Below are 27,681 nucleotides of genomic sequence, written 5' to 3' on the forward strand. Positions count from 1 at the left end.
GAGACCCTTTCTCAACACCCCCCCCACACACACACCAAAAGCACAACAAACTGAGTCTCACCTAAAAGGTAGTTAAGGATTTAGATGGCTTGAGGGAATCTCAATGGGGGCACCTGTGGGGGGTGTGTATCACAGAAGTACCAGCAAGCACAGTGGTTGGTGTGTCCCTAGTGTGGGCAGTGCTCGTCCCTGCGACCCTGCTACTCAACAGCGACAGAACATCAGGAAGTAACTCAGTGAAGCAGAAACATTGGTTCCCCTGGGGGTGCCATGAGGATGAGTGGTGACACTCGGGGTATCGCCCTGAGCTGAACCTCATAGATTTCCTGGCATTGGCAGGAGTGAGCACTGGTAACTGGGCACCATGGGAGAGCAGGAGGCCATGTTGTGCCCTCCCTCCATGAGGGAGCCCAGGCGCGAGGCTAGGCTCTTTGCTAGGAGGCAAAGAGAAGATCTCTCACCTGAGCTGATCTTTCAGTGTCTTTTTAGACCTGGATTTCTTCCCAGGTTTGATAGAAAAAGGAGCAACCCCAAGTCCAAAGCTTTGTCCGTCAGGCTCACCTACTAGGTGACCTTCAGCATCCATGAGCCCTGCCTGGAAAGAAAGGTCAGGATAAGGCACATGGGTTATATTAGAGCTCTTGGCCTTTCAGGAATGCAAGTGTTCATGGTCTACAACTTGGGGTGAGCATGTTACACACACACACACACACACACACACACACACACACACAAGATTTGGCCACTGCTGCCAGCTTCAGGCTGTCCATGAACCCTAGAAAATGAATGTCTACTTTCCTTTTTTTTGAGACATGGTTTTTCAGTGTTGCAGCTCTGGCTGTCTTGGAACTTGCTATGTAGACCAGGCTATAGACCAGATCTGTAGATCAGATCTTGAACTTACAGGAATATGCCTGCCTTTACCTCCTGAGTAAAGGTGTGTACCAACATTCTGTAAGGATCTTAAGACCTAGTTCCAACCTGGTTCCTAGCAATATATATTCCAATTTATGGACATAATTCTCAATGTAAAAGTAGTACACTTTTTTTTCTGTGTATGTGTATATGTGGGTGTGGAGACCAGAGGTCAACCTTGAGTGTTATTCCTCAGGAAGTTTACTCTGGGTCTCTCATTGGCCTGGAACTCACAAACTGTGCCAGGCTGGCAGGCCAGTGGGCCCCAGGGTCTGTCTGTCTACACCTTCCCAGAGCTTGCACCACAAGGATGCACCACACCCAGCTTTCCATGGGTTCTGGGAATTGAACTGAAGGCTTCATGTTTGTGCACCAATCACTCTACTGATTGAGCTTTCTCTCCAGCCCCTAAGGTGTACTTGCACAGGTCATTCATGCTCAGCTTGGTGTTATTTTTGGTCTGGGAATTCTTAGCTCTGGTTTGATGCATGACACTTAAAGTTTCTGCAAAAGTCTGACCAAAGATGGAAAGTCTGAGGCAGTGCTGTTAGCCAGAGGCAACTGTGCTTACCTTCTGGACAGCAGAAATGGCTGCAAAGTCATTCTTGTCTATGAGGGTGTACTTTCTGCGCAAGGCAGACTCCACTTCCTGTTCCTGTTGGCTTGGGAGAGAGTAATAACAGTTTGTAATGGGGGCTATGCTGAGTCCACTGGACTAAGACCCCAGCATTAGATTAAGAGTTGATTAGGTAAAGCCTTGGTAATGGAGTCACAGCCTCATCATAAGCCAAAAGACAATGCAGACCAAAGGGCCCACTCCTTTCACAGTGCACACGTTCCCCATCATCCAGTCCCGAAACCTATAGAACCATATCACATGCCTATGATATCAGCTCTAAGACGATAACGCCTGTAAACCTGCATGTTTAATAGCGCGTGTAAACCTGCAAGAGGACTGTGCTGTCAACTAGGTTCTAACAGGATCCTAGGAGTCAAGTGACCAGTCTGATACCAACTAGCACAAGTTGCTCAGGCAATGGGTAAATCTGCACCCAAATAAACTGTAAGTGTTCCTTGAGGTAGGGGATATGGAAGATCCACGAGGCCCAGCTCTGGGCACAGTCACAGATGGCACTCCAGAGAGTTCCTGTCCAATAAAGGGATCTGGGCACACCCTAAACACTCAGACCTGGTTCCTCACATAGCGCAGAATGCTTCTCTCTCTCTCTTTCTCTCTCTCTCTCTCTCTTTCTCTCTCTCTCTCTCTCTCTCTCTCTCTCTCTCTCTCTCTCACACACACACACACACACACACACACACACACACTTTCTACATCCAAGGGTTTTCTTGAAGGCAAGTGCCCAGACCATAGCAAATGAAGATGGAACTGTGAGAAAGAATGACAAGGAGCAGCAGAGTGAGACTTACCTCAGTACCACCCTGAATTGGTTGAACACCTCCTGGATCTGCCTTAAATTGATTATCTGTCAGGAAGAGAGCAAAACTGAGTTTAGACAATGGAACCTAGGAACAAGGCTGGGTCTAAGCAGAGAAGTCAGGAGCCCTTGACTGACTCTGGACCATCTCATTTTGAGAATGATTTATGTGCAGAAGCCTCCCAGTGACACTGGAGAGATGGCTCTAAGAGATATACTTCTCTTGCGGAGGACATACTAGGTTCCCAGCATCACTGACAACTTTTTAGCTCTTGTTCCAGGGGATATGATGCCCTCTCTCAGCCTCCATAGGTACTGCATGCAAGTATACAAACCTACACTCAGATACCCATCCATACACAGAATAATTAAAAGTAAAATAATATCTTTTTATTTTATTTTATTTAAGATTTTATTTATTATGTATACAGTGTTCTGCCTGCATGTATACCTGCAGGCCAGAAGAGGGCACCAGATCTTATTACAGATGGTTGTGAGCCACCATGTGGTTGCTGGGAATTGAACTCCAGACCTCTGGAAAAGCAGTCAGTGCTCTTAACCTCTGAGCCATCTCTCCATCCCCCAAAATAATATCTTTTAAAAAGAAAAGCCTCTCAGAGCTGGGCAGTGGTGGCACACGCCTTTAATCCCAGCACTCGGGAGGCAGAGGCAGGCAGATCTCTGTGAGTTCGAGGCCAACCTGGTCTACAGAGCTAGTTCCAGGACAGGCTCCAAAGCTACAGAGAAACCCTGTCTCAAAAAAAATCAAAAATAAAATGAAAAGCCTCTCAGCAAAGTATTATCACTATGTAGAGACAGATACACTTGGTAAATAGTTTGTTGTTGGGGAGGCCTTACCCTCACTGAGGAGCTGACAGGGTGAGGGGAAGACGGGGGGAGGAAAAGAAGAGGGAACTGGGATTGGTATGTAAAAAATAAGAAAAAAAGAAAAAATGTTGTTGTTGTTTGATTATCTGTCTGTTTTGAGACAGGGTCTTATATATTTAAGGCTATCCTGGAACTTGCTGTATACCTGAGAATGTCCCTGAAGTTCTGATCCTCCTGCCTCTACCTCCCAAGTGCTGGAAGTACAGGCATGTGCCACTAGGCCCTGTGTATGTGATGCTGGGGATGCAAACCCAGGACTTCTTGCACAATAGGCAAGCGCTCCACCAACTGAGCTACATCCCTAGTCCCTGATTAATAGCTTTAAGTACTTGTCGAGCCTTTATTAAAAACTATCTTTTACGTTTTTTCAAGTTTTTTTAATTTTTATTTTTATGTATATGAGTGCTTTGCCTGCCTGGTTCTCAAAGACCAGAAGAGGACACCAGATCTCCCGGAACTGCCATGAGTGGGACAGCAGCCCATGTAGTTCCCCGGTGGAAGGTTTATGGCTGCACTGTAAAAAACAAGAGTCATTCCTCTCCCGAGCTCTTCCTGCGTGCCCACTGTTCTCTCCTGTTATACTCCAGCAGTGGGCCGCGAGAGGCAGGTTTCCTTCAATGATAATCAACCTGACCACCACCCTTGATCAGCTTCATGTCACCAGACACAGCCAAGCCTGTGTTCCCTCTACTGCACAGAGGAGGCATCTAGGGCTAGTGCACCTGACATTCCATCAGAGCAGCTTTGCTTCAAGGCCTGCGCCTGTGTCCATGTCCCTAAGGTCAACCACATTTGATATAAGAATGCATTCCAGCCCACTGAACATTGTATGTAGCTCCATAGGTTTGTAGCCCTAAACATGGAAGCTAAGGCCATGGTGGGCTGAGGGCCCTTGACTGGGGTCTACACCACTTCCCATCTACTGCACCCATTCCATCTATGGCAGTACTCAGGACAGGAAGTCCAAGCTAGTTGAGCATGGTGGTCCCACAGCAGGGCTTCTTACATCAATCTCATCCAGTGTCCCCTCCAGGTACCTCCGCACTTGCGAGTTGATTTCAGCAATCTGGATTTCATCCATGGGGTCGTAATTCACAAGGGTGCGGTTGGCCTTGAAGGATGAAGAACATGTGCTACATAAGAACCTGAGCCCAAGCAGGAGCAGCAAAGGCCATTCTGAGAGCCAAAGTATGAACCTAGGGTACAGTATCTGATGCCTATGCTGGCCATTCGCTTTACTGTCTGGTCCTGGCCGGGAAGACCTGAAAACAGGCCAGGCGCATGTGTCAGAGAGCAATGGGGAAGGGGGAGAATAAATGGCACTGTACATGAAGCCTGCTCTTTCAAACCAGAAGTTTCAGCAAACCACAAGGTAGGAGATGCTGGCTCTGCCTTGAGGACCACTAGAACCAGGATCATAAGCCCAAGTAGGCCACTGGGGGACTCCACCTGCCCCACCATGCCTACCACTGATCCTTTCCTGCTACCTAACCCATCCTACAGCCCCTGGCCTTAACCCACCATGCTGTTTGCCCCTGGTCTCTGTCCCCAGCAGCTTCCCCTCTTCCCCCATATCCAGTTCCTTACCAGGCTATCATGGATAGCCAGTTCCTGCTTGAGCAATGCCAGCTCCTTCTCCAAGTTCTTGACCATTCTCTGCCAGGGAAAGATACGTAGTGAGGAAGAGGGTCATCAGAAAAAATAAATACCTGACTTCTTCACACCAAATGTGCTGTGGGACAATGGTCTGTACCATGTCAACTGTATTTTAACAAAATGCTGATTGGCTAGTAGCCAGGCAAGAAGTATGGGCAGGACAACGAGAACAGGAGAATTCTGGGAGGAGGAAAGATTCAGTCTGCAGAAGGAAGCCAGACATAGAGCAAGCAAGATGTGACTGCCTCGCCGAAAAATGGTACCAAGCCACGTGGCTAACATAGACAAGAATAATAGGCTTATGATTAATGTAGACTTCTGTGTGTTCATTTGGGACTAAACGGCTGTGGGTGGCATGGCTAACACAGAGGGACTGGGTAGGACAGAAATTTCTGTCAACACAAATGCTCAATTTCTTTTCCTTCTTCTCTCTTTTTTGTTTGTTTTTTGAGACAGGGTTTCTCTGTGTAGCTCTGGCTGTCCTGGATTCACTGTGTATGCTGACCTGGCTTCAAACTAACAGAGATCCACCTTCCTCTGTCTCCGGAGTACAGGGACTAAAAACATGGACCGCCATACCCAGCCAAATGTTCAATTTCTTAATTTGGACCCAGATATCCTGGTTATTCCAGGTAAACCATAGAGTGTTCTCAGTTTCTAGGACATTCCATCCTTGTTGGTGAACCCTCTCCAGCTGGAATAAGCTTGGTCTAAGATGGCTTCTTTCAGCAAAGAGACTTCTACCATATGGATCCTGGGCAGCAAACCAAGGTGCCGCCAGTGGTGATGGCTAGCATTAATTCACCAAACCTTCATGTATCTCAGGTGGGCCTCAAACTTCACTATGTAACTGGCAATGATGATGATAAAAATCTCTGATCCTCCTACTTCCCAAATGCTGGCGTTACAGTCTGTTCCAACACACCTGGTTTACACTCTACCAGCTGAGCCACCTCCCCAGGTCTTTACCTTCTTGTTTTGCAATGATAAACAGTGTCAGGTCGGCCTTGGCTACACAGCAAAGAGGCCAGCCTGGGCTCTATTGTAACTGTCACAATTTTTTTTTTTTTAATGGAGGAAAAAGAGGGAACGGGGAGGGAGGGAGGGAGGAGAAAGTTCTCTGTATGCCTGGCATATAGAGAACACCTCACAGATTTAAGTAAGTATAAAAATGATACATTTTGGCCAACATAATTTGCCAAATTATATTTGATATTTGAGTATATTTTGTAAAAGATGCTCAAGGAATTTCTCCCTGAGACTTCTCACCATGGACAGGCTTGCCTTTGTCACAAAATGACCACTGGAGGGAGCTACTTCCAAAACTAGTGACCACACAGATCCAAAGGTCTTCTCAGTCCACAGCCTGCTATAGTCTAGCCTAATCCAGTCACATGGCCTGGGTACTAAGGCTTACCTGTTACCGTGCATGCTTTATGTCAGACCCTGGCATCATGGTGGCTCTGTGGCGATTTAGACACAAAGCCTGAGACTTAAGGCATGTTATCAGAATCCAAATCCTGCCTGGCTCGGCCTTTTAGGAAGCCCCAAACAGGTCTCTTTCTAGTATGGACTGTCTTTGGTGGCTGTTCTCAGCCACCTCGTCCTCCTCACTCTTGAGACTCCACTATACCCCAGATACAGAAAGTCTGGCTGAGATGTTGGCAGTGCCGCTGGATGACTGCAGTGTGTCATGTAGCGTGACATAGTGTGTCGTTGGACATGTGGTCCAATGAGAAGGTGAGTGGGGTAGTGAACCCTCTTAGGGGAAGCAGCCTCCAGCTTACCCTGCCAACAAGGAAACTGTTTCTCCTAATGATTGACAGGTGTAGCAGCCTCTCATTGCCGGGAGACAGGACTGGAGCAGCAGACCCCACAGTTCAGGATCCTGAAAGCACTCCTGTATCACCCACACACATACTGCACACAAGAAGAATCTGTGAGAAACAGTTTTGCCGAGGCTTCACAGGTAATGAGGGACGGAACAAGTCACTCAAAAAGAAACAGTACATGCAGCACTTGGAAACTCAAAAGCACAGATCCTCACTGGTGGTGGTGGCACAAGTCTGTAATGCCAGCACACAGGGAGCTGAGGCAGGAAGATCAGGAATTGGAGGCCAGATTTGGCTATGTAATGAGACCATGTCACAAAATGGAGGGGGGGCAGGGACCAGAAGGAAAAGGGAGGAAGAAAGCAAACACACAGGGTCCATCACCTGCAGACTCAGGAGCTCAGAATAGACGGGGTTTAGCTAGCCAGGGGTTTGTAACCCTCACTGAGCTTAGGAACCAGAACTCATCTCTACCTTCTTGCTAAAGCATGGTTCCATGATGGCATCATCTTTCAGGGTTGATCCTAGACAGTCGAGCCCTTCTGCCAGAAACATGGGCGCATGCACAAGCCCACTCCAGTCACCATGATTTCATGAGCATCTTTGGTTGATTTTTAAAAAATGATTTATTTCTATCTTACGCATATGAGTGTTCTGCCTGCATGTATGTATGTGCACGCACATGTGTGTGCCCACCATGTTTGTGCCTATTTCCCAGGGAGGACAGAAAAGGGCATCATATTCCTTACAGCTGGAGTTATAGACAGCGCCATGTGGGTGTTAGGAATGGAATCCAGGTCTTTTTTAAGAGCAGTTAATGCTTTTATCGCTGAGTTATTTCTCTAGCATGTTGGCTGGGTTTTGAGACTGTGTCTCATGTGAACTCATGATCTTCCTGAGATCAGACTCCTGCAACTTGTCCTTTGACCTCCATTCATGTGCCCACACATATACAAGCACACATATATACACTCAAAATAAATGAATGTGGAGGGGGTGGGGTTCTGCAGTGATAGGCAGGCAAGGCTGAGAAGACAGTGCATGGTGATTCAGCTCTGAAGAAATCACAAGGAGATCCTGAGGTACCCAATCCCCGGAGCCCTACATGTGATCATCTAGCCCTTTCTCTTTTGTGGCAGTCTAGCAGGGCCTCCAGGGATTCTTAAAGACATTGGCTTACCCCTGAAAGGAAAAGGACTGACCCAGGGCCCACGTGTAACGTTAGTGGAGGCAGGAAGGAAACCAGACAAGCCTGGCTTCCCGTATGACCTCCACCAGATACTCAGATGACAGCAAGCTTCTCAGGGCTGGGAAGCTTCTCACCAGCCCCTTAGTACCTCAGCATCATACTTTTCATTGATGGCAGGCTCAGTAGTGACCAATTTCATCCTGCTGGCGAACCTCAGAGAAGACAGCTGAAAAACAGATCAGACAGATGTCAGGCGGCTCACCATGCACGAGACCCCAAAGATCAGCCTTCTCAGATGGCATGTCCTCTTCAGACTCTTCAGGGGGCTTTCCTGAAGGGCCTTCAAGGGGACACTGATCAAAAGGGCATTTTGGTACTCTGTGGGTGTAGATGAGTGATATCAAACCTGACTAGCATGTGGAAGGCCCTAGGGTTCAATCCTTAGCAACAAAAGATAAACAAAATACAAATTTTTTTTTAAACTATCAGTCCAACCTCCCCCTGGGATGTCTTTTTTTTCTTTTTTCTTTTTTAAGATTTATTTATGTGTACACAACATTCCTTCCATGTATGCTTGCAGACCAGAAGAGGGCGCCAGATCTCATTACAGATGGCTGTGAGCCACCATGTGGTTGCTGGGAATTGAACTCAGGACCTCTGGAAGAGCAGTCAGTGCCCTTAACCTCTGAGCCATCTCTCCAGCCCCCACAAAATACAAAATTTAAAGGGTAAACCAGGTATCGTGACACGTGCACTTACGAAGTGGAGGTCCCAGACCTCGAGAGGCAGAAGCAGGTGGATCTCTGGGAGTTCAAGGCCAGCCTGATCTACAAGAGCTAGTTTCAGGACAGACTCCAGAGCTACAGAGAAACCCTGTCTTGAAAAACCAAAAAAAAAAAAAAAAAGACAAAAATGAAGTGGAGACAAAAGGATCAAGAGTTTATCATCCTCAGCTATATATCAGGCTGGAAGCCAGCCTTGGTTATGTTAGACTCACTATCAAAAAATATATAAATAGGTCTGGAGAGAAAGCTCGGCAGTTAAGAGAGCTTGGTGTGCTTCCAGAGGACCCAAATTCAGTTCCCAGCACCATGTCAGAAGGCTCACAACTGCCTGTTACTCAACCTTTGGGGGGATCTGATGCCCTCTTCTGTCCGCTGTGGTTACCTGCACTCACATGCACATACATATTCACAACATTTACAGACACACATACATGTAAATAACTACAAAGAAATCTTACTAAACAAATAAGACCTTGGCAGTGAGGTCTTCTGTAGGGTGGAGAGTGGAGCCTTAGGAATAGGAAGTTGACAGAGGCATATGCTCTAGCCAGGACCTCATCCCGTATGTAGTCCAGGTTGGTCTCAAACTCACAGAGATCCACCTGCCTTGCCCTGCCTCCCCAATGCCAGGATTAAAGCAGTGCGTCACCACACTGCTGCGCGCTGATCTATTTCTTATTCTTTTCTTCTTTCTGCAGTGCTGGCGACCACATTCAGGCCTTGTGCCTACTGGCCCAGCTATCTACACTGATGAGCATTGTTAGCCCCACACTGTTCTAATCCACACCTACCCATCTTCCACCCAGATGCCCAAGCTCGAGCCACCCCCTGCCTAAGGAACGCTTTCCTCTCCTCCTACCCTGCTTGTCTTTCTGCTCTCTGCTCTTTAAGGTCAGACCAGAAGCCAGCTTCCAGCATGAAGCCTTTCTGATTCTCCTTCACATGGAAGGCACAGGCATGGTGTTCCTCCTTCAAGAGGGTGCCCCCACCCTTCTTTATCCACTTCTCTGGCTTTATATTAATGAGGTCCAAAAGAAATAATACACAAACCATATTCATAATTATTTTTCTTTTGTTTCCTTTTGTGTATGTTTCATGAGACGGACTTTATCTGGAGCCCTGGCTATCCTGGAGCCCTCTATGTAGACCAGCTGTCCTCAGATTCTGGAGCCCTGGCTATCCTGGAGCCCTGGCTATCCTGGAGCCCTGGCTATCCTGGAGCCCTGGCTATCCTGGAGCCCTGGCTATCCTGGAGCCCTGGCTATCCTGGAGCCCTGGCTATCCTGGAGCCCTGGCTATCCTGGAGCCCTCTATGTAGACCAGCTGTCCTCAGATTCATAGCTGCACCTGCCACTGCTGCAGAGTGCTGGCATTAAAGGCATGCACCACCATACCTGGAAAATATAATTTTTTAAACCCATGTGTGGGTCTGGGGAGAAGAGCTCAGTGGGTAGAACACTTGACTATACAAAAATGAGGAACAAAAACTTGAGTTTGATCCCAGCATGCATGTAGAGAAGCCTGTGTGGCAGAAGCAACTGACCCGAGCTAGTGGAGGTCACCAAGTCTGGACTGACAGCTGGGGAAACTGCACAGGACTCAACTGGGCCCTCTGAATGTGGGTGGCAGTTGTGTGACATGGGCAGTTTGTGGGGCCACTGGCCGTGGAACCAGTATTTATTCCTAGCGCATGAACTGGCTCTTTGGAGTCCGTTCCCTATGGAGGGATTCCTTGCTCAGCATAGACACAGGGAGGAGGACTTTGGTCCTGCCTCAAGTGATGTGACAGACTTTGTTGACTCCCATGGGAGGCCTCACCCTCTCTGAGAAATGAATGGGGAAATCAGGGGGAGGGGAAGGAGAGGGAATTGGGATTGCTATGTAAAATAAAAAAGATTGTTTTTTTAAAAAAAAAATAAGATAGGGGCTGGAGAGATGGCTCAGTGGTTAAGAGCATTGCCTGCTCTTCCAAAGGTCCTGAGTTCAATTCCCAGCAACCACATGGTGGCTCACAACCATCTGTAAAGAGGTCTGGCGCCCTCTTCCGGCCTTCAGGCATACAGACAGAATATTGTATACATAATAAATAAATAAATATTAAAAAAAAAAAAAATAAAAAAATAAAAAAAATAAGATAAAATAAAGTTAAAAAAGAAGAAGGCTGTGTGGACGCATGAGCTGGTGAGGAAGGGACAGGTAGGTTCTCTGCTTCACTGACAGCCGTCTTAGTCTTAATGGGATACCAGGTTAATGAGGCATCCTGTCCTAAAGGACAAGGTGGGGACTGGAGAGATGGCCCAGTGGGTGAGACATCAGTTCACATCCCCTGCACCCACATAAAAGCCAGGCATTGGCTCTGTGTGCCTGTAACCCCAGTATTTGGAACACAGAGACAGGTGAATCAAGGAGCTCCCTGGCCGGCCAGCCTAGCAAAAACAGTGAGATTTAGGTTCATTGAAAGAATCTGCCTCAAGAAATAAGGTTGATAGCAATAGAGGAAGACATTTTACATCCTCCTCCTTTGGCCGCCACATGCCCAATCTTTTATCACTGCAATAGAAAGAAACCAAGGGCACCACACAATCCTGATGGCCTGAGTTCAATCCCTGAAACTCAGGGTGGAGAAAGACAACTCGCTCCTGAAAGTTGTCCCTGGACATGTGCACCCTCCCCAACGATGATAAGGACACATTTAAAGGTGAAAAACATGCCAGACACATAGCCCCGTGGTAAGGCACCTGCCTAGCATGTGTGAAGCTCTGGGATCAACCCCTGCAGTGCCAAAAACAAAAACAGGGCAGGCATGGAGACACATGCCTGTGATTCCAAAATCTGGGAGGTGGAAGCAGGAGGATCATGATTATTTACGGCTATATACAATGCTCAAAAACAGCTATTATACATGAATATATGAGACTCTCTCAAGAAATACCTCCCAAGGAAAAGAAGGAGAAGAGGAAGACAAAGAAGAAAGGAGGAAGAAGAAGAGAAGCAGAAATTTCCAAAGCAAACTTGCTGTCTCTTAGTGACATCTGGAGACCCTTCTGGGGCAATTATGGCCAGAGGCCATGAGCAGCAACCCTGGAGATAGCCTCCATGCACAGATGTTAGATGAGGGTGGAGCACAAGGCAGGCTCTGAGGATGGAGCCTCACACCATGCTGGGTTGAGTGTCAATGAAGAGGCCCTGCTATGAGGAACACCAGGCTTGGAAGGGGGATGGGTCACCCTGCAGTAGCCTCAAGGAAGGACTGGTAAGGTTCTTCCTCAGTGGTGTAGTTTGGCGGTTAAGGGCTCTGCTGTGGTCATTTGAGTGACCTTCCATAATTCTCACCACATCCTTGTACAAGGATGGGTGACCCCCCCTTGTGAGTCCCTGGGAGTCGCAGTGGTGTGGTTCCTGATGTGCTCTGAAGAGGGAGCTCTCAGAAGGAAGCCTAATTGTGGTCACAGGCACTAGTTTTGTGGAAATCCAATTCAGACTCCTGCTCCAAGAGTAACTGTTGCTTTTGCTTCAGGGCACTGGTTCCCCCAACACACTACTGTTAGTACATAAAGTAATACAATTCATGACAGAAACAGGTTTTGAGTTTTTAAATTATTATTATTATTGTTGTTGTTTGTTTGGTTTTTTGAGACAGGGTTTCTCTGTAGCTTTTGGAGCCTGTCCTGGAACTAGCTCTTGTAGACCAGGCTGGCCTCGAACTCATAGAGATCCTCCTGCTTCTGCCTCCCAAGTTCTGGGATCAAAGGTGTGCGCCACCACCGCCCGAGTTGTTTTTGTTTTTTAAGATTTAGAGAACTCGAGACTCATTAGCATCCACACCCCTCATATATCTTTGTTCCAAACCCCTAAGACCCTTCTCCCCGTCTGTGAGTTCAGGCCTGGGGCAGAACTGCTGAGCAGTGAGGGAACAAGACCCTGGTCTCAGGTGCCAGGAGAGTTGCTTCCTGTGCTCTGGCTACTTCAAGGATGTAGACAAGAGAGGGAAGGGCTATAAGCCTTGCTGGAAGGTATCTTTCTTCTTTCCTTTTTTTTTCCTTGTTAGGAAGTGGAGTTGGGGTTTACTAAAGATTTTGTTAAATAGATTTTTAAGCACAAAGATTAAGAGAAAGAAAGGTATTCAGAAATGAAGACACTTATTCAGCATATACAATCACTGGCTCGCAGTACTACCAACTCAGGAGAAAACAGTGATGGTCGCTGAATCTCCAGACTATTAGAGTAACCAGGCCTAGTTAGTAGCAAGAACTGCCTTTCACGTTATTAGAGACACTTTCCCCTTCCTTCGCGTGCATTTTAGTGACATTTGAATTATGTCCAGGGGGACAGCCAACTGACTGACCCCAAGGCTCATCTGTTTTGTTTTGTTTGAGACAGGGTCTTACTATGTAGCCTTGGCCAGCCTTGAAATCACTCTGTGGACCAGGTTGCCCTCAAACTCCCGTGATCCTCCTGCCTCTGCCTCCACCCAGCCCTGTGCTCATTCTTTTTGTTGTTGTTGTTTGTTTTGTTTTTTTCAAGACAGGGTTTCTCTGTGTAGCTCTCGCTGTCCTGGAACTCTCTCTGTAGACAAGGCTGGTCTTGAACTCACTGAGATCTGCCTGCCTCTGCCTCCCTAATTCTGTGATTAAAGGTATGTACCTCTACCACCCAACCCCAAGGCACATTCTTTGTTTTTGTTGTTGGAGGGTTTTTTTTCAAGATGGGGTTTCTTTGTATAGCCTTAGCTATCCTAGAACTAGCTCTGTAGACCAGGCTGGCCTCAAAATCAGAGATCTGACTACTTTTGCCTCCCAAGTGCTGGGATTAAAGACATGTGCCACCACTGCCCAGTTCCCAAGGCACATTCTTAAAGCAACACTACAATAGGAATGGTTATTACAAAGTCACCTGTCTTGACACCTGTATTTGATATCACGTCTTCCTATCACAGAAAGGCAAAGGGTGACCCCAAAATTGGTCCATGACTAAAAGGTCCTAGCATGTGTGATGATCTCCCCAAAGCTGCATGGGCAGATTTCTCAAGGGTATCCATCTCAACAGGCAGCCAGGGGATCAAAGCTGTTACAGCACCTCTGGGGCTCCCTTGTGCTTTGTTGCAAGATGAGACCAAGAGGCTCCTAAAGCCTTTCCCTGGGGATGCTACTTCACGTCAGCGAGGGCTCTTTGGCTTGGCTTCCCAAGTCCCAGGGCACTGGATGTGCAGCAGGAACGCTCGCCCTGTGCTGGGACAGTCCCTGAAGCGTAGACTGCAGGCCCTACAGGCATGTCTTGCCTCACAGCATCCCTGGAAATGACCCATTTCAGCTAAGTGAATCCTCCAGGTAGCTGAAGCTTGCCTCAACATTCACAACAGTAAAATGGCTAGGGACCGTTTTCCAGACCTGTCTTGTGACAAGGGTACTTTACAGGAGAGAGGGAAGCCCAGCCTAGAGTTGATTCAGCTATGTTACTATATCGGACACTTACTCTTGTCTGGCATTTTCATGAATGCCCCTCCTCAGACCACCTGTGTCCTGCTCCTGGATCTCTCTCTGAATCACGTGTGTCCACAACTCTCCCCTCTTCAAACTCTGTCGTGGCTCCAGCCATGTGCAGAAGAGCCAAGGGCTCAGCCTGGCGAGACCCAGCAAGGCTCTGCAACTTTTCTTTCTTTCCTCCTACACCCTCCTGCCGGGTGGCATGGCGTTCCCGGCACGAGTCTCATCTCACGTCCTGTTGTCACCTCTTCCAGGGACTTGTGCAGCCTGCTGCCAATCTTCTACTGCCACCCTCCTCGGTGCCCACCTTAGCCTCAGGAAAAAATCCTCTCCCCTCCCTGGCCTCTTCTGAAGGTTTCTCCCACTCAGGACCCTACCATGACCTAGGGCTGGGGCTTCCCTTTGTGGATGCGGCTCTGACAGATGTCTACTGTTTACCTTGTGAGAGCAGCACCCCTGGAAACATGCTCTTTATCCACAAAACCTGCTATGCTCTCCTTGTATGAGCTCCACGGTTAAGGCCTGCCTCACACCTTAGCTGCTGCTGCTGCTTCTTCTCCTTCTTCTTTTTTGTTGTTTTTTGTTTTGTTTTTCTTTTTTTTTTCATTTTATTTATTTGATTTTTTGAGACAGGGTTTCTTTGTAGCTTTGGCGTCTGTCGTAGAACTAGCTCTATAGACCAGGCTGGCCTCAAACTCACAGAAATCTGCCTGCTTCTGCCTCCCAAGTGCTGGGACTAAAGGCATGCACCACCACCACCTGGCTAGCTTTTTCCTTAATATGGGTTATTGCTTGGCATTTGGATCCTGGCCTCTGTCACCCTCAGCAACTGTGGCTTGGATTCATCCCTGGGGTCCCTGACAATGTCATGGATAGTGCACCATCTGAGCCAGTCTAGAGTCAGCCTTACTCCACCTCCCACTTCAATTCCGCCCCCCCACCCCACCCGCCCAGCACCTGTGGGAGGAAATTGCAACCTGGTTGCATTGGCTGTCTATACATACCGTTTCTTCTAACTGGGCAGCTTCTCCATAGATGTTTGTCACAAGGACCATATTGCAGTTTCCCCCTGCAGAAAGCAAAACACAGGAAAGTCTACAATCATGTATGCCTTATGACACAAGACCCACTTAGGGTTCTGTTATGGACTCAATGTTTGTATCCCTACAAGACTCATAACCTGTGAAATTCCAACTGCAAACACCCAGTCTGATGTATCTGGAGGGGCCTTTGAGAGGTAATTACACTTAGATGACATGATGGCTTTCATGTGCAGCTCCTATGATGGGGCTACTGTCTTTGTAAGATACACACACACACACACACACACACACACACACACACACACACACCATTCTTTCTACAAGAAGTGGCCAGCTGCAAGCCAGGGATGGAATCTATTGGCACCTTGATCTTGGCCTGGCAGGTCTACATAACTATAAGAAACAGTCTGTCATCTAAGCCTTCCAATCTATGGTACTTTGTTTTAACAGTCCATGCTGACTTAGAGGCAGAGGAGACAACCCTACTCTGCCTGAGGCTAGGAGGCAAGAGACAGAGAGATAGGGATGGAGAGAGACCGTAAGATGTACCAAGAAGGAACCAGGAGAGAACGACAACTCAGGAAACTGGAGAAAGCTCAGGAGGGAAGGTACAGGTTAGGGCCTTTCTCCTGACATCACAGGAATCATAAGCAGAATCCAGGGACTGTGTCATTAGGCCCAACACAAAGCGGGCCTAAAGTGGGGGTGAAAAGATGGCTCCCATTGTTGTGTCCAGGAGGAAATAAAGGAAAAGAGGGAAATGATGGGAGAGACCCTTTTCCCGAGTCTCCAAGACCACACAGGTCTCTGCCAAACAGTTCAGGGACAAGGGGGAACACAGAGGCAAAAGTTTGAGTAGAGATTCTAAGGTGCGAGCAGCAAGAGTGCAAGAAGGCTCGCCTGTGGGTCTGACTGGCATTATTCCTCAAGAAGGCTCGCCTGTGGGTCTGACTGGCATCATTCCTCAAGAAGGCTTGTCTGTGGATCTGACTGGCATCATTCCTCAAGAAGGCTCGCCTGTGGGTCTGACTGGCATCATTCCTCAAGAAGGCTCGCCTGTGGGTCTGACTGGCATTATTCCTCAAGAGTGGCAACGAATTTCAACCCGGGGCAAAGTGAGTCTCTGATCCCTAAGGGCAGATAAGGCCAGCCTAGTCTTCCTCAGGACGAGACCCTCCTTTCTGACCACACCCTTACCTAATGAGTCTTTCAGGGCGTGGGTGAGCTTGCACTGCCGGAAAGGAATGTGGTCCCGCTTTTGGTCCCCAAGGGCAATGATGGCCTGCTCCAGGAAAGACAGCGACTTGTTGATGTAGGTGGCTTCCTTTAGGACTCTACCTTCCGACTGCAAACAAAATGTCTGGGTCACTCTAAACAGAGGAGGGAGGCTACCCTATTAAAATCGTCTACCCTTCCTAGTTTACAGTGATACAAAAGTCTACAGTCACGCCGGGCGGTGGTGACACACGCCTTTAATCCCAGCACTCGGGAGGCAGAGGCAGGCAGATCTTTGTGAGTTCGAGACCAGCCTGGTCTACAAGAGCTAGTTCCAGGACAGGCTCCAAAACCACAGAGAAACCCTGTCTCAAAAAACCAAAAAAAAAAAAAAAAAGTCTACAGTCAGGCTGGGGCCTCCTTCCCAGAGCCAGGACTTTTTTCTCCAAGTTAGGAGTGTTTTCCATCTTGGGCTACTGATAACTGTTATAGTAAAGCTCACAGGGAGCCATGCAGTAGTGACGCACGCCTTTAATTCCAGCACTCGGGAGTCAGAGACAGCAGAATCCCTGTGAGTTTGAGGTCAGCCTGGTCTACGGAGCTAGTTCCAGGACAGCTAGGACTACACAGAGAAACCATGTCTTAAAAAATCAACCAACCAACCAAACAACAAGAAACTCACTGGAACATTCACATGAAGGTTGATGCGAACAAGAATACATACACTCAAGTCGGGCAGTGGTGGTGCATGCCTTTAATCCCATCACTGAAGAGGAAGAGGCAGACAGATCTCTGAGTTCGAGGCCAGCCTGGTCTACACAGGGAGTTCTAGGACAGCCAGGGCTACACAGAGAAACACTGTTTTGAAAAACAAGAAAACAGACCAAAAGAATATACACGTAAATATTCATATGGTACTCATTCCAAGGTGTACCCTGATGCAAATACAAAAGTACATGGAATACTTAAGCAAGTATAATATTTACAGAAATACACACACATGCAAATGCTCCTCAAAATATTCGCATAAAATTTTGCGTTAAAATACTTTTGCAAAAAGATGCTTAAAATTAAACATGCTTGTGAATATTCCTATCCAAACACAGAGAAACATCATACCAGTGTGGAGCATTTGTTGAGCAATACTGAAAGTAGGGGAGGGATAATTAAAAGGAACCCAAATCGTTCCCATCCAAAGAATGTTCACAGGAACGAAACCTTTGTGGTGCTCCTGCATCTCCCTACTGTGTAAAAACCTCCGCTTATTTCCAAAATGTGAGGACCCAGAGAGGTCACACTTTCCTCCAATTGTAGCCAGTCACCAAAGTCTGTGAGGTCAGACCCCAGCCAATGGAGAAATGACACAGTACTCTGTTAGGAAAAAGACCTATCGTATTTTTCGCTGGGTATACTTGTTACCTGAAAGAAGCAGTGTACCCTTTGGCGAAAGTAAAAGCTTACTTGCCAGTTTACTTTCATTTTGTGTGATGATGGTGACGTCCTAAACCTGGGTTTGTTTCCAACACAGGCACTAGATTAAGGGGAGTCATGTCATGAACGGTTTAGAAAAGCCCTGTAGAGTACTAACTGTGCCCGGCAGCAGCTACTCTCCCTCCAGTGACCCCTTACTGCACTCCACTTCACCTGGCTGTTCCCAAGCATCCAGTGTGGGAGATGCATACACTGGTTCTATGCCACAGGCCTGGGAGGTACATACACAGGCTTTATGCCACAAGGTCCATGGCTTGCTGACAGGGTACCCCACAACCCTTACTTACCCCTGTCTTCCCCAGCCTCTCTGAGCCAGCCAGATCTACCAAGTTGATTTTGGAAGTGATATACTTTTCATCTGATAAGGTCCGAGAGTGGGCCTACAGAAATATCCAAACAGAATTCAGAATGCAGCGGGAGGAGTTTCTGGCTGGGCAGCGTCCAGTCACCAGTCCCGGGAGTCACCAGTCCCGGGAGTCACCCATCCCCATGCTGAACAAGGAACGCGCACCTACCTCCATGTAGATGGTGAAGATGCAGTGTGACCTGGATGAATTTTTGTTCATTGTGTGGGAAGCGATGATCCTGTTGGTCTCTCCCTAAAGAGGAAATTATACGCAGCATTTCGAAAACCGGAATACCTGAGTAATTTTCTAACACTCACACCACTATGATCAGTTGGGCCTTCTGGGAAAATGTCTTTTGAAAGCTAATAAAAGGAAAACAAACTGGAGTTTGGTCCTATACTTTCACCACCTGATATTTGGGGTGAAGTGTATAAACTGGTGTTTTCTGAAAAGTGAGACACCGTGAGAAGCAAGATAGGGGTTGGAGAGATGGCTCAGTAGTTAAGAGCACTTGCTGCTCTTCCAGAGTTGGCAGGTTCGATCCCCAGCACCCACATAGCAGACTGTCTCTAACTACAGTTCCAGAGATCCAGTGCCCTCTTCTGACTTCAGTGAGTCTTGCAAGCAAGTGGGATGCCCTTCTATATGCTGTGAATATGTTTTATTACCATTGGTTAATAAAGAAACTGCTTTGGCCTATGGCAGGGCAGAATAAGGCTAGAGAGGAAATCCAAAAAGATACAGGGAGAAAGAAGGCAGAGTCAGGGAGATGCCAGCAGCTACTGGAGAAGCAAGATGTGAAGTAATAAGCCACGAGCATCATGGTAAAATATAGACTAATAGAAATGGGTTAATTTAAGATATAAAAGCTAGTTAATAATAAGCCTAAGCTAATAGGCCAAATAGTTTGTCTCAGGAACTGGCAGGTAAGAGAAAAACCTCCAGTTACAGTACACATACATTCATGAAGGCAAAATACTCATAGATATAAAGGAAGTGCCTTGTTCAAGAAGGTGTTGGCAAGTTTACTGGGGGGTGGGGGTCATCAATGGTCTTACCTAGTGCTGAACCCTGAATGCTATAATACTGACCTGCCAGGCCTCCTGGTACAATAGAGGCATGGTGGTTATGTGGAGCATGAATAATAAAAGCTCAGAGATAGAAATTGGGGTTCAAGCTGAAGATAGAAAAGCAAAACAGCCAAGCCACTAGAAAAGTCTTACCCCTACCAAGACTGGGCAATTGCAGACTGAGCCTTGAACCTCTGTCTCCTCCCATTTTATATTCCCCTTTAGTGCTGGGATTTTTTTTTCTGAGACAGGGTTTCTCTGTAGCTTTGTGGCCTGTCCTTGAACTAACTTTTGTAGACCAGGCTGACCTCAAACTCACAGAGATCTGCCTTCCTCTGTCTCAAGTGCTGAGATTAAAGGTGTGAGCTACCACCACATGGATCTGTTTCTGTATTGATCTTGTGTAGCCCAGGATAGCTTTGAATTCAATAAGATACATCTGCCTCTGTTTCCCAAATCCATATGACCCTCAGACCATATGTAAAGTTATTACAGAAATCTTTCAATCCTTGCTCCTGAGAAGTCTTCTGAGTTACCCTGGATAGTGGCTTGGGAGCTGGACTTCCAGACCACTAAACTTGCCTAACAAGTTTGGTCCTCAGCACTGCTAAGAGGGTGAGAGAAAAAGAACACAATTAGTTCATCTATGTAAGGCCAGGCATGATGGTGCAGATCTATAACACCAGCTACTCAAGAGGTGAAGATAGGAGGGTCACAAGTTCAAAGCCTACCTGAGGCCGGGCGATGGTGGCACACGCCTTTAATCCCAACACTCGGGAGGCAGAGGCAGGCGGATCTCTGTGAGTTCGAGACAAGCCTGGTCTACAAGAGCTAGTGCCAGGACAGGCTCCAAAACCACAGAGAACCCCTGTCTCAAAAAACCAAAAAAAAAAAAAAAAAAAAAAAGAAATAAAGTTCAGTAACAGAGGACTTTTCTAGCATGTATAAAACCCTTAGCTCAGCCTCCAGCACCATAAACAAACAACCTCACAGAAAGAAAGAACCGGAAGGACATAATCTAAAATATATGTTTTTGTTGCTTTAAATGAAAGACATTTTATGAATTTTGTTTCTTCTTTCTCAACACTAAGATTTCTAAATAAACACACATGAATTTTCATTCTGATTATCAAAGTAAATAAAAATATGAAGGAAGTAGGGAAGTGTAAGATAAGGAAGGGGGGAAGGAAGAGGGGAGAGCAAGGGAGGGAAGGGACTCTCTGATTACCTCACCTCAAAGAGAAGGCTGAATGCATCCTCCTCTTGACTTGTGAGATGGACCGACAAGCCCTTAATGAAGACCCCTTGAGGGTTTTCCACGATGGTCATTGGTGTGACTGAGGGTCCAACATAGGGTAGCGTCGACAGGAGGTCAAACAGGTTCTCGTTATAGATTTCCAGGTAGGAAACACGCACAGTGATGGCGTGTGTGGGGCGCTCTTCAATCATCTTAAAAACCTAGATGGGAATTTGACCTCAGTCACTAAGAGTAGAACTCCAGCAGCCAACTAGTGAATGTCAGCCCACGTCTATCTTAGGAGAGAGCATCAGGAGTGCAGCACCATTCTTGTCCTGAAGGGGTTCACAGTCTGGCTGATGTCATGACAATGGCCGCCATCAACACCCAGTGTTGTCAGCCTACGTGTAAGACTATCGACTTCCGGTTTTATTGTTTTGGTTGCTTTTTGAGGCAGGCTTCCACACTGTGTCCCAGGCCGACTGGAATTCAAAATGTAGCCCAGTTGATTATCCAACTCACCAGCTCCCTGCTTCAGTCTTCCCAAGTACTGGAATTACAAGTATGAGCCATCGTGCCCAGCTAGAGATGTTCAAGTGTGCTGTTTGTTTTGAGACAGGGTCTCATGGAACCTAAATTGCTCAGGAATTCTCAGTGTAACCAAAGATGACCTCAGACTTCTGATCCTCTTGCCTCCATTTCCTGATTACAAACACATGCTACTGTGCCTTTTTGGTCCTTCAGTGCTGGGGCTCAAATCCAGGGCTTTGGCATGTTAGAAAAGCTTTTTACTAAGTGAGCTACACCATTAGCCTTTAGATATTGAAACTTTGACAATGGGATAGTAAGAATATTACTTCAGAAAAACGAGCATGTGGGGTTTATAAGAAAGGCTCCCCCACCCCAGAGACAGGGTTTCTCTGTGTAGCCCTGGCTATCCTGGAACTTACTCTGTAGATCAGTATGGCTTTGAACTTAGAGATCCAACTGCTTCTGCCTCCTCCCAAGTGCTGGGATTAAAGGCACGGACAACCGTGCCAGCCCAGCAGGAGGAAGGCCTTTGCATCCTCACAACACCTGGGCTAGCAGGTCCCAAGGAAAGGCCTTTCTGCCCAGGCTTCTGCTTTAATCCCAGAACCATGGCTGCCACAGTCCTAAAGGCTCAGTCATGCCCTGTTTCTTGTCCTTCTTCTTTCAGGAGCTATTGAATGGAAGAAGCCACAGCAAGATAATACATAAGCTCGAAAAGAGCTGCTCCCCTTCATTAAAACCAGCAACAAGCATGATTAGGCCCTCCAAATCCTTAATTACAGGGTCACAGACATAGGAGCAGCAGGAGCCTGATTAGCGTGCCTGCTCTCTCCTTCACAAATAAGGAAGCAGGCTTAATAAGTCAGTGAGAGTCTGCCTGAAAATCAAAGCCCCGGTTTTCTCGGGACTCTGACTCTATCCAAGCTCAGTCATAGCATTCTGTCTCCAGAGCCAGTGCTAGTTATAGTTCACTTGAAGGCTGAGCCATTGTCTCTAGTAGCCAACCTGGAGAGAAGAGGGTAGCTGTGTGGCATCCCAACCAGGGGCCCATTCTCTACCTGCTGCAGGGCACGAGGGAGAATACCCCGGTGCTTGTAATTCTCAGTTGCCCCCGTCATGGTGTATGTCTTTCCGGCTCCTGTCTGCCCATAACACATGATGGTACCTGCAAACATTTCAAGATATGTCTGAGTGACATTCAGAAAAAGTCACTTCATGGACAACTCTTGTATCCTCAACACGCTTGGTGCCATCTGGGACACTTGATGAAGTTAAGGTAGCTAGTAGAAACATCCAAAGACATCAGGACTGGAAGAGGGCAAGTACACAGAGAACAGGGACATAAACAGTCAGAACATGAACATGTGCCCTCAACTTGTGATCTACATAGAGCTCTACACTCTTCTCTCCCCAAATGACCTGGTCCTAGGGTTAGGGCATGCTGTGGCTGCAGCTTTTCTTGAAGAGAATAGGAGGGAAGCCGGAGCATTAGACTCCAGTCCTTCTCAAAGCCATGAACTATTTGGGTCTGAAAGCTAGCAGGAGACACCCCACAGAGACAAGTTTCCAGAAAGAGACGGAGTAAGAGGGGTGAGCTTTTTTGTTGATCTGTTTGAGACATGGTCTCACGTAGCCCACGTTGGCATCAAGCTATGCAGCCAAGAATGACTTGAACTCCTAATCTGCCTGCTTCTACTGCCCAAGTACTGGGATAGCCAGCCTGTGACCCTACTCCTTGCTAAGAGAATTTTTAATAGACTACAAAGCTACTAGTTAGTACCATTCACTTCCAGAAATGGGTCACCATGACTGGGCCATGACCTGTGTCCAACTGCCTACCTGGCAAGACTTCCATTTGCACCTTTTACATAATCATTATACTAGGCTCTGGGACGCAAACCATTGTCACCTTGGGTGCTGGGATTGGAGGTAGGTTTTAAATGAGGGGCCCCAATTCAGCATCTGAGTTGGAGCCAGAAACAGTTAGCAGTGAGCCCATTGCTAATGAACCAGAAGTCATTCAGCTGGCAGTCAGAGCCCATCTGTAGTTCTGCAGCACCAAGTACCTGACTATTAAGCTTCTTAATTCGTAATCCCCCCATCTTTACCTCTAGGCCACAGCCTCTCAGGGAATCATGAAAATATCATTGGTCAGTGAGGACCATGCATATTTTTCACATGAATAATATATTGCAATGCTGGCACCTCAAGACTCACTGGATTTTCATCACAAAACTGAGTCTGGCTATATAATTCAAACTGTTCTCAAATTCCTAATCAGCCTGTCTCTACCTCCCAAGTGCTGGAATTACAAGCATGCACAACCATGCCTGGCTCTCTTTATGGACATTCCTATAGAAAATCTAAAACTTTTGGAGCTGTGTATAGCAATAGAACATGTGCTTAATATTTGGTTTTTATACTTCCTACCAAGCAACCAACCAGCAATAATCCCTTGCAAAATAGAGAACACTCTAATCAGTGGCCACCAGACGGCAAAGTCTGTAAACTGCAACTTTATTTTTATTTTTAAGTTTTTTTTTTTTTTTTTAAATTTTAGATAGGGCCACGTGTAGCTGAGGCTGGCATCTCACTGGTAGTAGCTGAGGATGACTTTTGAACTCCCGATCCTACTGCCTCTACTTCCAAGTGCTGGAATTACATGAATTTGCTATTGCATCGCGCTCCCAAGGTGCTGGGTTTTTTGTTTTGTTTTTGATTTATTTTTAAATGTATGGGGTGTTTTGCCTGCATGTCTGTCTGTAGATCATGTGAGTGCCTGGACAATTGTTATCAGTGAGCCTTCATCCAGTAACTGATGGAAACAGATGCACAGATCCACAAACATTAGGCCAAGCTCAGGGAATCCTGCTGAAGAGAGGGAGGATGGGCTGTAGGAGCCAGAGGGGTCAAGGACACCACAAGAAAACCCACAATAACAACTAACCTGGGTTCATAGGAACTCACAGAGTCTGAACCAACAACCAGGGAGCTTGCATGAGACTGACCTACATATATGTGACAGTTGTGTAGATTGGTCTACTCGTGGGACTCCTAACAGTGGGATTAGGGGTCCCTAACTGTTTGATTGGCTTTGGGGAACCTGTTCCTCATACTGGACTGCCTTGCTCAGCCTGAATACAAGGGGAGGTGCTTAGTCCCATCAAAACTTGATATGCTATGTTTTGTTCATCCCCATGGAAAGCCTCCCCTTTCAGAACAGAAACAGAGGAGTGGATGGAGGGAGGGAAGGAGGTGCAGAGGGGAGGTTGGGGATGGAAAGGGAGGAGAGGAGGGAGGGAAAACTGGTTGAGATGTAAAATAAAATAAATAAATGTAATTTTTAAAAATTCCCAATAAAGTTATTTTTAGGCTATGCATGGTTGCTTATACCTTTAATACCAGCACTTAGGAGGCAGAGGCAGAGGTAAATAGTTCTCTGTGAGTTTGAGGCCAGCCTGGTCTACACAGTGAGTTCTAGGCCAGACAGGGCTACATAGTGAGATTGAGACTGAGATTAGGTCCCCCTCCCAAAACCCCAATGTTTGAGAGATTTGAAACAAGACTATAGTTGGTAACCTAAGAACCATGAAAAGTTAGGGTCTTCTAACAATCCAACAAAGGTAAGAGACTGGATAGAACCATGCCTACAGTAGATGTTCTACCACTAGAGCACAGGCTGACAAGCTTATAATGTTAGTAGGCAAAGGTCTTAGGTCTTATTTTATTCAGAATAAAGTATCTCTTGTACCTCTTCCTCTAGGAGGGTCTCTGCAGAGTCCTAGATAAAATGACAACTGATTAAATTACCATTGTATCCATCAAGGGCTTGAGAAACTGCATCCCTGGCGACTGTCTCATAAACCAAGTCCTGGGAGGCATCATGAAGAACTCCATCCAGCTTGAATGACCAGTCTGTCTGCTGGTTATTGACAACTCCTCTCCGACTATCTTTTTTCAAGTGAATATCAATGCTCTAGGGAGAGAGAGAGAGAGAGAGAGAGAGAGAGAGAGAGAGAGAGAGAGAGATCAGGTGTGGATGGTACACACCTGAAATCCCCCGCTGGAAGGCTGAGTCAGGAAGAGCTGGAGTTTCAGGATGGTCTACATAGTGAGAAACGTCAAAGAAGAGGCAGTTGGAGTTATTTTTAGAAAACATTTGTAAAATGATCTCTGATAGCACTCAGGAAACAGAGGCAGGTGGATCTCTGTGAGTTCAAAGTCGGCCCGGTCTACATAGAGAGTTCCAGGACAGCCAGGGCTACAAAGGGAGATTGTATCAAATAAACAAATACATAATCACTGATAACTGAGGAATGACAGAGAAAACAAAGGATGTGAAATTTTTAAAGTTTTTAAGATTTATTTTACATGTGTGACTATTTCATGTAAATGTATATGTGTGTACCACATGTGTGCCTGGTACCTGCAGAGTTTAGAAAAAGGTGTCAGATTCCCTGAACCAGAGTTACATACAGTTGTGAACTCTCATACTGGTACTGAGAATGAAGCTCAGATCCTCTGCAAGAGCAGCCAGTGGATAGAACTTAACTACAGAGCCATCTCTCCAGTCCCAAATTATCAGATTCTGATTAATTCAGATTTAGCTACATCCCATAAGTATAGAAGCTTTGAATTAGGTAAGAGTAGCAGTGAAATTGGAAACAATGGCCCTGGCTCAGGCTCTGTCTGTGTGGCCACAGGTGGTGACGCCCCTCTATCCACTGTTCAGGGTTTACTTCACAAACAGTTGTGAATCACTGGGAGTAATGATGAAATGGGCACATTAGTCTCTGAACTTTTCCAACATAGTTAGTCACTTGTGTTAAAGTAAATTGCATGTTGGGGGATATTTAATCACACTGTGAACTCCAAGTTTGCATTTGTATTAATTAAAAAAAAATTAACCTTGGGTCAGGAGGCTGTGTTTGCAACCTGTTGACAGAAAGTGATCATAGAGTACCCGAGGGCATCCGGGGGAGATAGAGAGACACTGGAAGTAGCAGGGTGGGTTCAGAGTGGTGAGGCCTTTTCTGGCTTGGGGAAACCAAAGCATGGGTCTTTGGGAGACACCAGCAAGGAGAGAAGGTTAGCTAATTGCGACCCAGCCTCTCTGATGAAGCAGGTTTTTACCCCAGTCTTTGAATTTTGAGTCTTATTTATAAATAGAATGACAGAGATTTAGTTAAAGCTGCCTTTAGCAGCTGGGACAGAGCAGGTGCCTGCGGGAACAGAATTCCCACCACTCTGTGGCTTGAGCAGCCAGGCCGCTGCTAGAGAAACAGACTGGCAACTGGGGAGTTGCAATTGCTGGCTGAAATAGCAGCATGTTAAGGCGTAGCCACCATGCAGAAGTTAAAACAACTAATCAGCAGATTTTTAGATGTACCTTCAACCAATTCCCAGTAAGTTCCCAAGCATTTTTGAAGACATTTTTGCGATACAAAGACTCGCTTTGAATTTAGGTATTTGGACTTTTCCTTTCAGTCTCTCAGGTGTTCACAGTATAGCACCATGCCAGCTAATTCCCAGCTCTTGATGGGGACTCTCACTGCAATCTTCTACTGGTTGCTAGAACCCAAGCTCCAAGACCTAGCCACCTAGAGAAGAAAACTATGGCCAAGGCAGAAGGGGTCACCAGGTGTGGTGATGTGTGCCTATCATCCCAGAACCTGGGAAGGAGAAGCAAAAGGATCATGAGTTCCAAGTCATTCTCTGTTAAATGGCCAGTTGGGTTACATGAGACCCTGTCTCCAGAAAAAAATCAAAACAAACAAGCAACACCACATATTAAACATTGCCTCCCAAGTTTCCTGCTCTGTGCTTCTCTGTGTGTCAAAATCATGCCCATGGAGCATGCTATCCAGGGTCCTTGAGGTCTTTTCTGACTATCGGCACTTTCAAGACCTGAGCAATTCATTCTTGAACTATTCGTTTAAAAAGGGTCTACCTGTAGGCTGGCAGGATGACTCAGTGAGGAAAGGTGCCTGCCACCAAGTCTGACAACCCGAGTTTGGTTCCCCAGGACCCACGTGGTGGAAGGAAAGAATCTACTCTACAGTCCCACAAGCTGCTCTCTGACACCCACATTTGTGCTGCAGCGTGTGTGTGTGTGTGTGTGTGTGTGTGTGTGTGTGAATGTGCATCCGTATGGAATCTGGAGGACAACTTTGAGGAGTTGATTCTCTTTCCACTTGTGGGTCCAGGGAGGAGAACTCAGGTCCTCATACCTGGTGGCAGGCAGGCAGGCAGGCATCGCTCCCCATGGAGCCATCTCTCCAGTCTCTCTGATCCTGAAATGGCTGCTGGGAAACAGGTCACACTGAGCTGGGGAAGGAAGGACCGGACAGGTGAAAGCAAACACATCGCACTTACTTTGTTGTCATCTCCATATTTGATCATTTCATGAGCAAAGTCATCAGTAGGCTTGACACGGACGAACGCTTGAACCTTTTTCCTAGTACCCATTCTAGCTAGAGAGAAGAGAACAACAACGGATTTAGCAGCCAGCATCAAATATCAACTAGAAGGGAGAAGTCATTTGTCAAGATTGTAATGAACGC

General features: G+C 46.8%; 1 protein-coding gene across 4 annotated transcripts in view; it reads right to left on the reverse strand.

Moving 5' to 3' along the window:
- Kif9 (kinesin family member 9) overlaps positions 1–27,681 on the reverse strand; it is a 56,041-nt gene that overhangs the window by 21,438 nt on the left and 6,922 nt on the right. For 3 of the 4 annotated variants that reach the window (XM_075964442.1, XM_075964443.1, XM_075964444.1), the window contains 14 exons: positions 27,494–27,591; positions 24,929–25,094; positions 22,177–22,283; positions 20,584–20,808; positions 18,449–18,532; positions 18,221–18,313; positions 16,425–16,572; positions 15,189–15,253; positions 8,065–8,142; positions 4,827–4,895; positions 4,246–4,350; positions 2,344–2,399; positions 1,487–1,577; positions 462–595 (listed from right to left, as the gene is read on the reverse strand). In XM_075964442.1, the coding sequence (XP_075820557.1) occupies positions 462–595; positions 1,487–1,577; positions 2,344–2,399; positions 4,246–4,350; positions 4,827–4,895; positions 8,065–8,142; positions 15,189–15,253; positions 16,425–16,572; positions 18,221–18,313; positions 18,449–18,532; positions 20,584–20,808; positions 22,177–22,283; positions 24,929–25,094; positions 27,494–27,591 (1,519 nt within the window). Of the gene's footprint in view, positions 1–461; positions 596–1,486; positions 1,578–2,343; positions 2,400–4,245; positions 4,351–4,826; positions 4,896–8,064; positions 8,143–15,188; positions 15,254–16,424; positions 16,573–18,220; positions 18,314–18,448; positions 18,533–20,583; positions 20,809–22,176; positions 22,284–24,928; positions 25,095–27,493; positions 27,592–27,681 lie in introns of those variants that run through there. The other variant, XR_012909950.1, reaches the window with a different exon arrangement.

Source organism: Microtus pennsylvanicus, chromosome 3 (assembly GCF_037038515.1).
Source record: "Microtus pennsylvanicus isolate mMicPen1 chromosome 3, mMicPen1.hap1, whole genome shotgun sequence".
NCBI classification, from domain to species: domain Eukaryota; kingdom Metazoa; phylum Chordata; class Mammalia; order Rodentia; family Cricetidae; genus Microtus; species Microtus pennsylvanicus.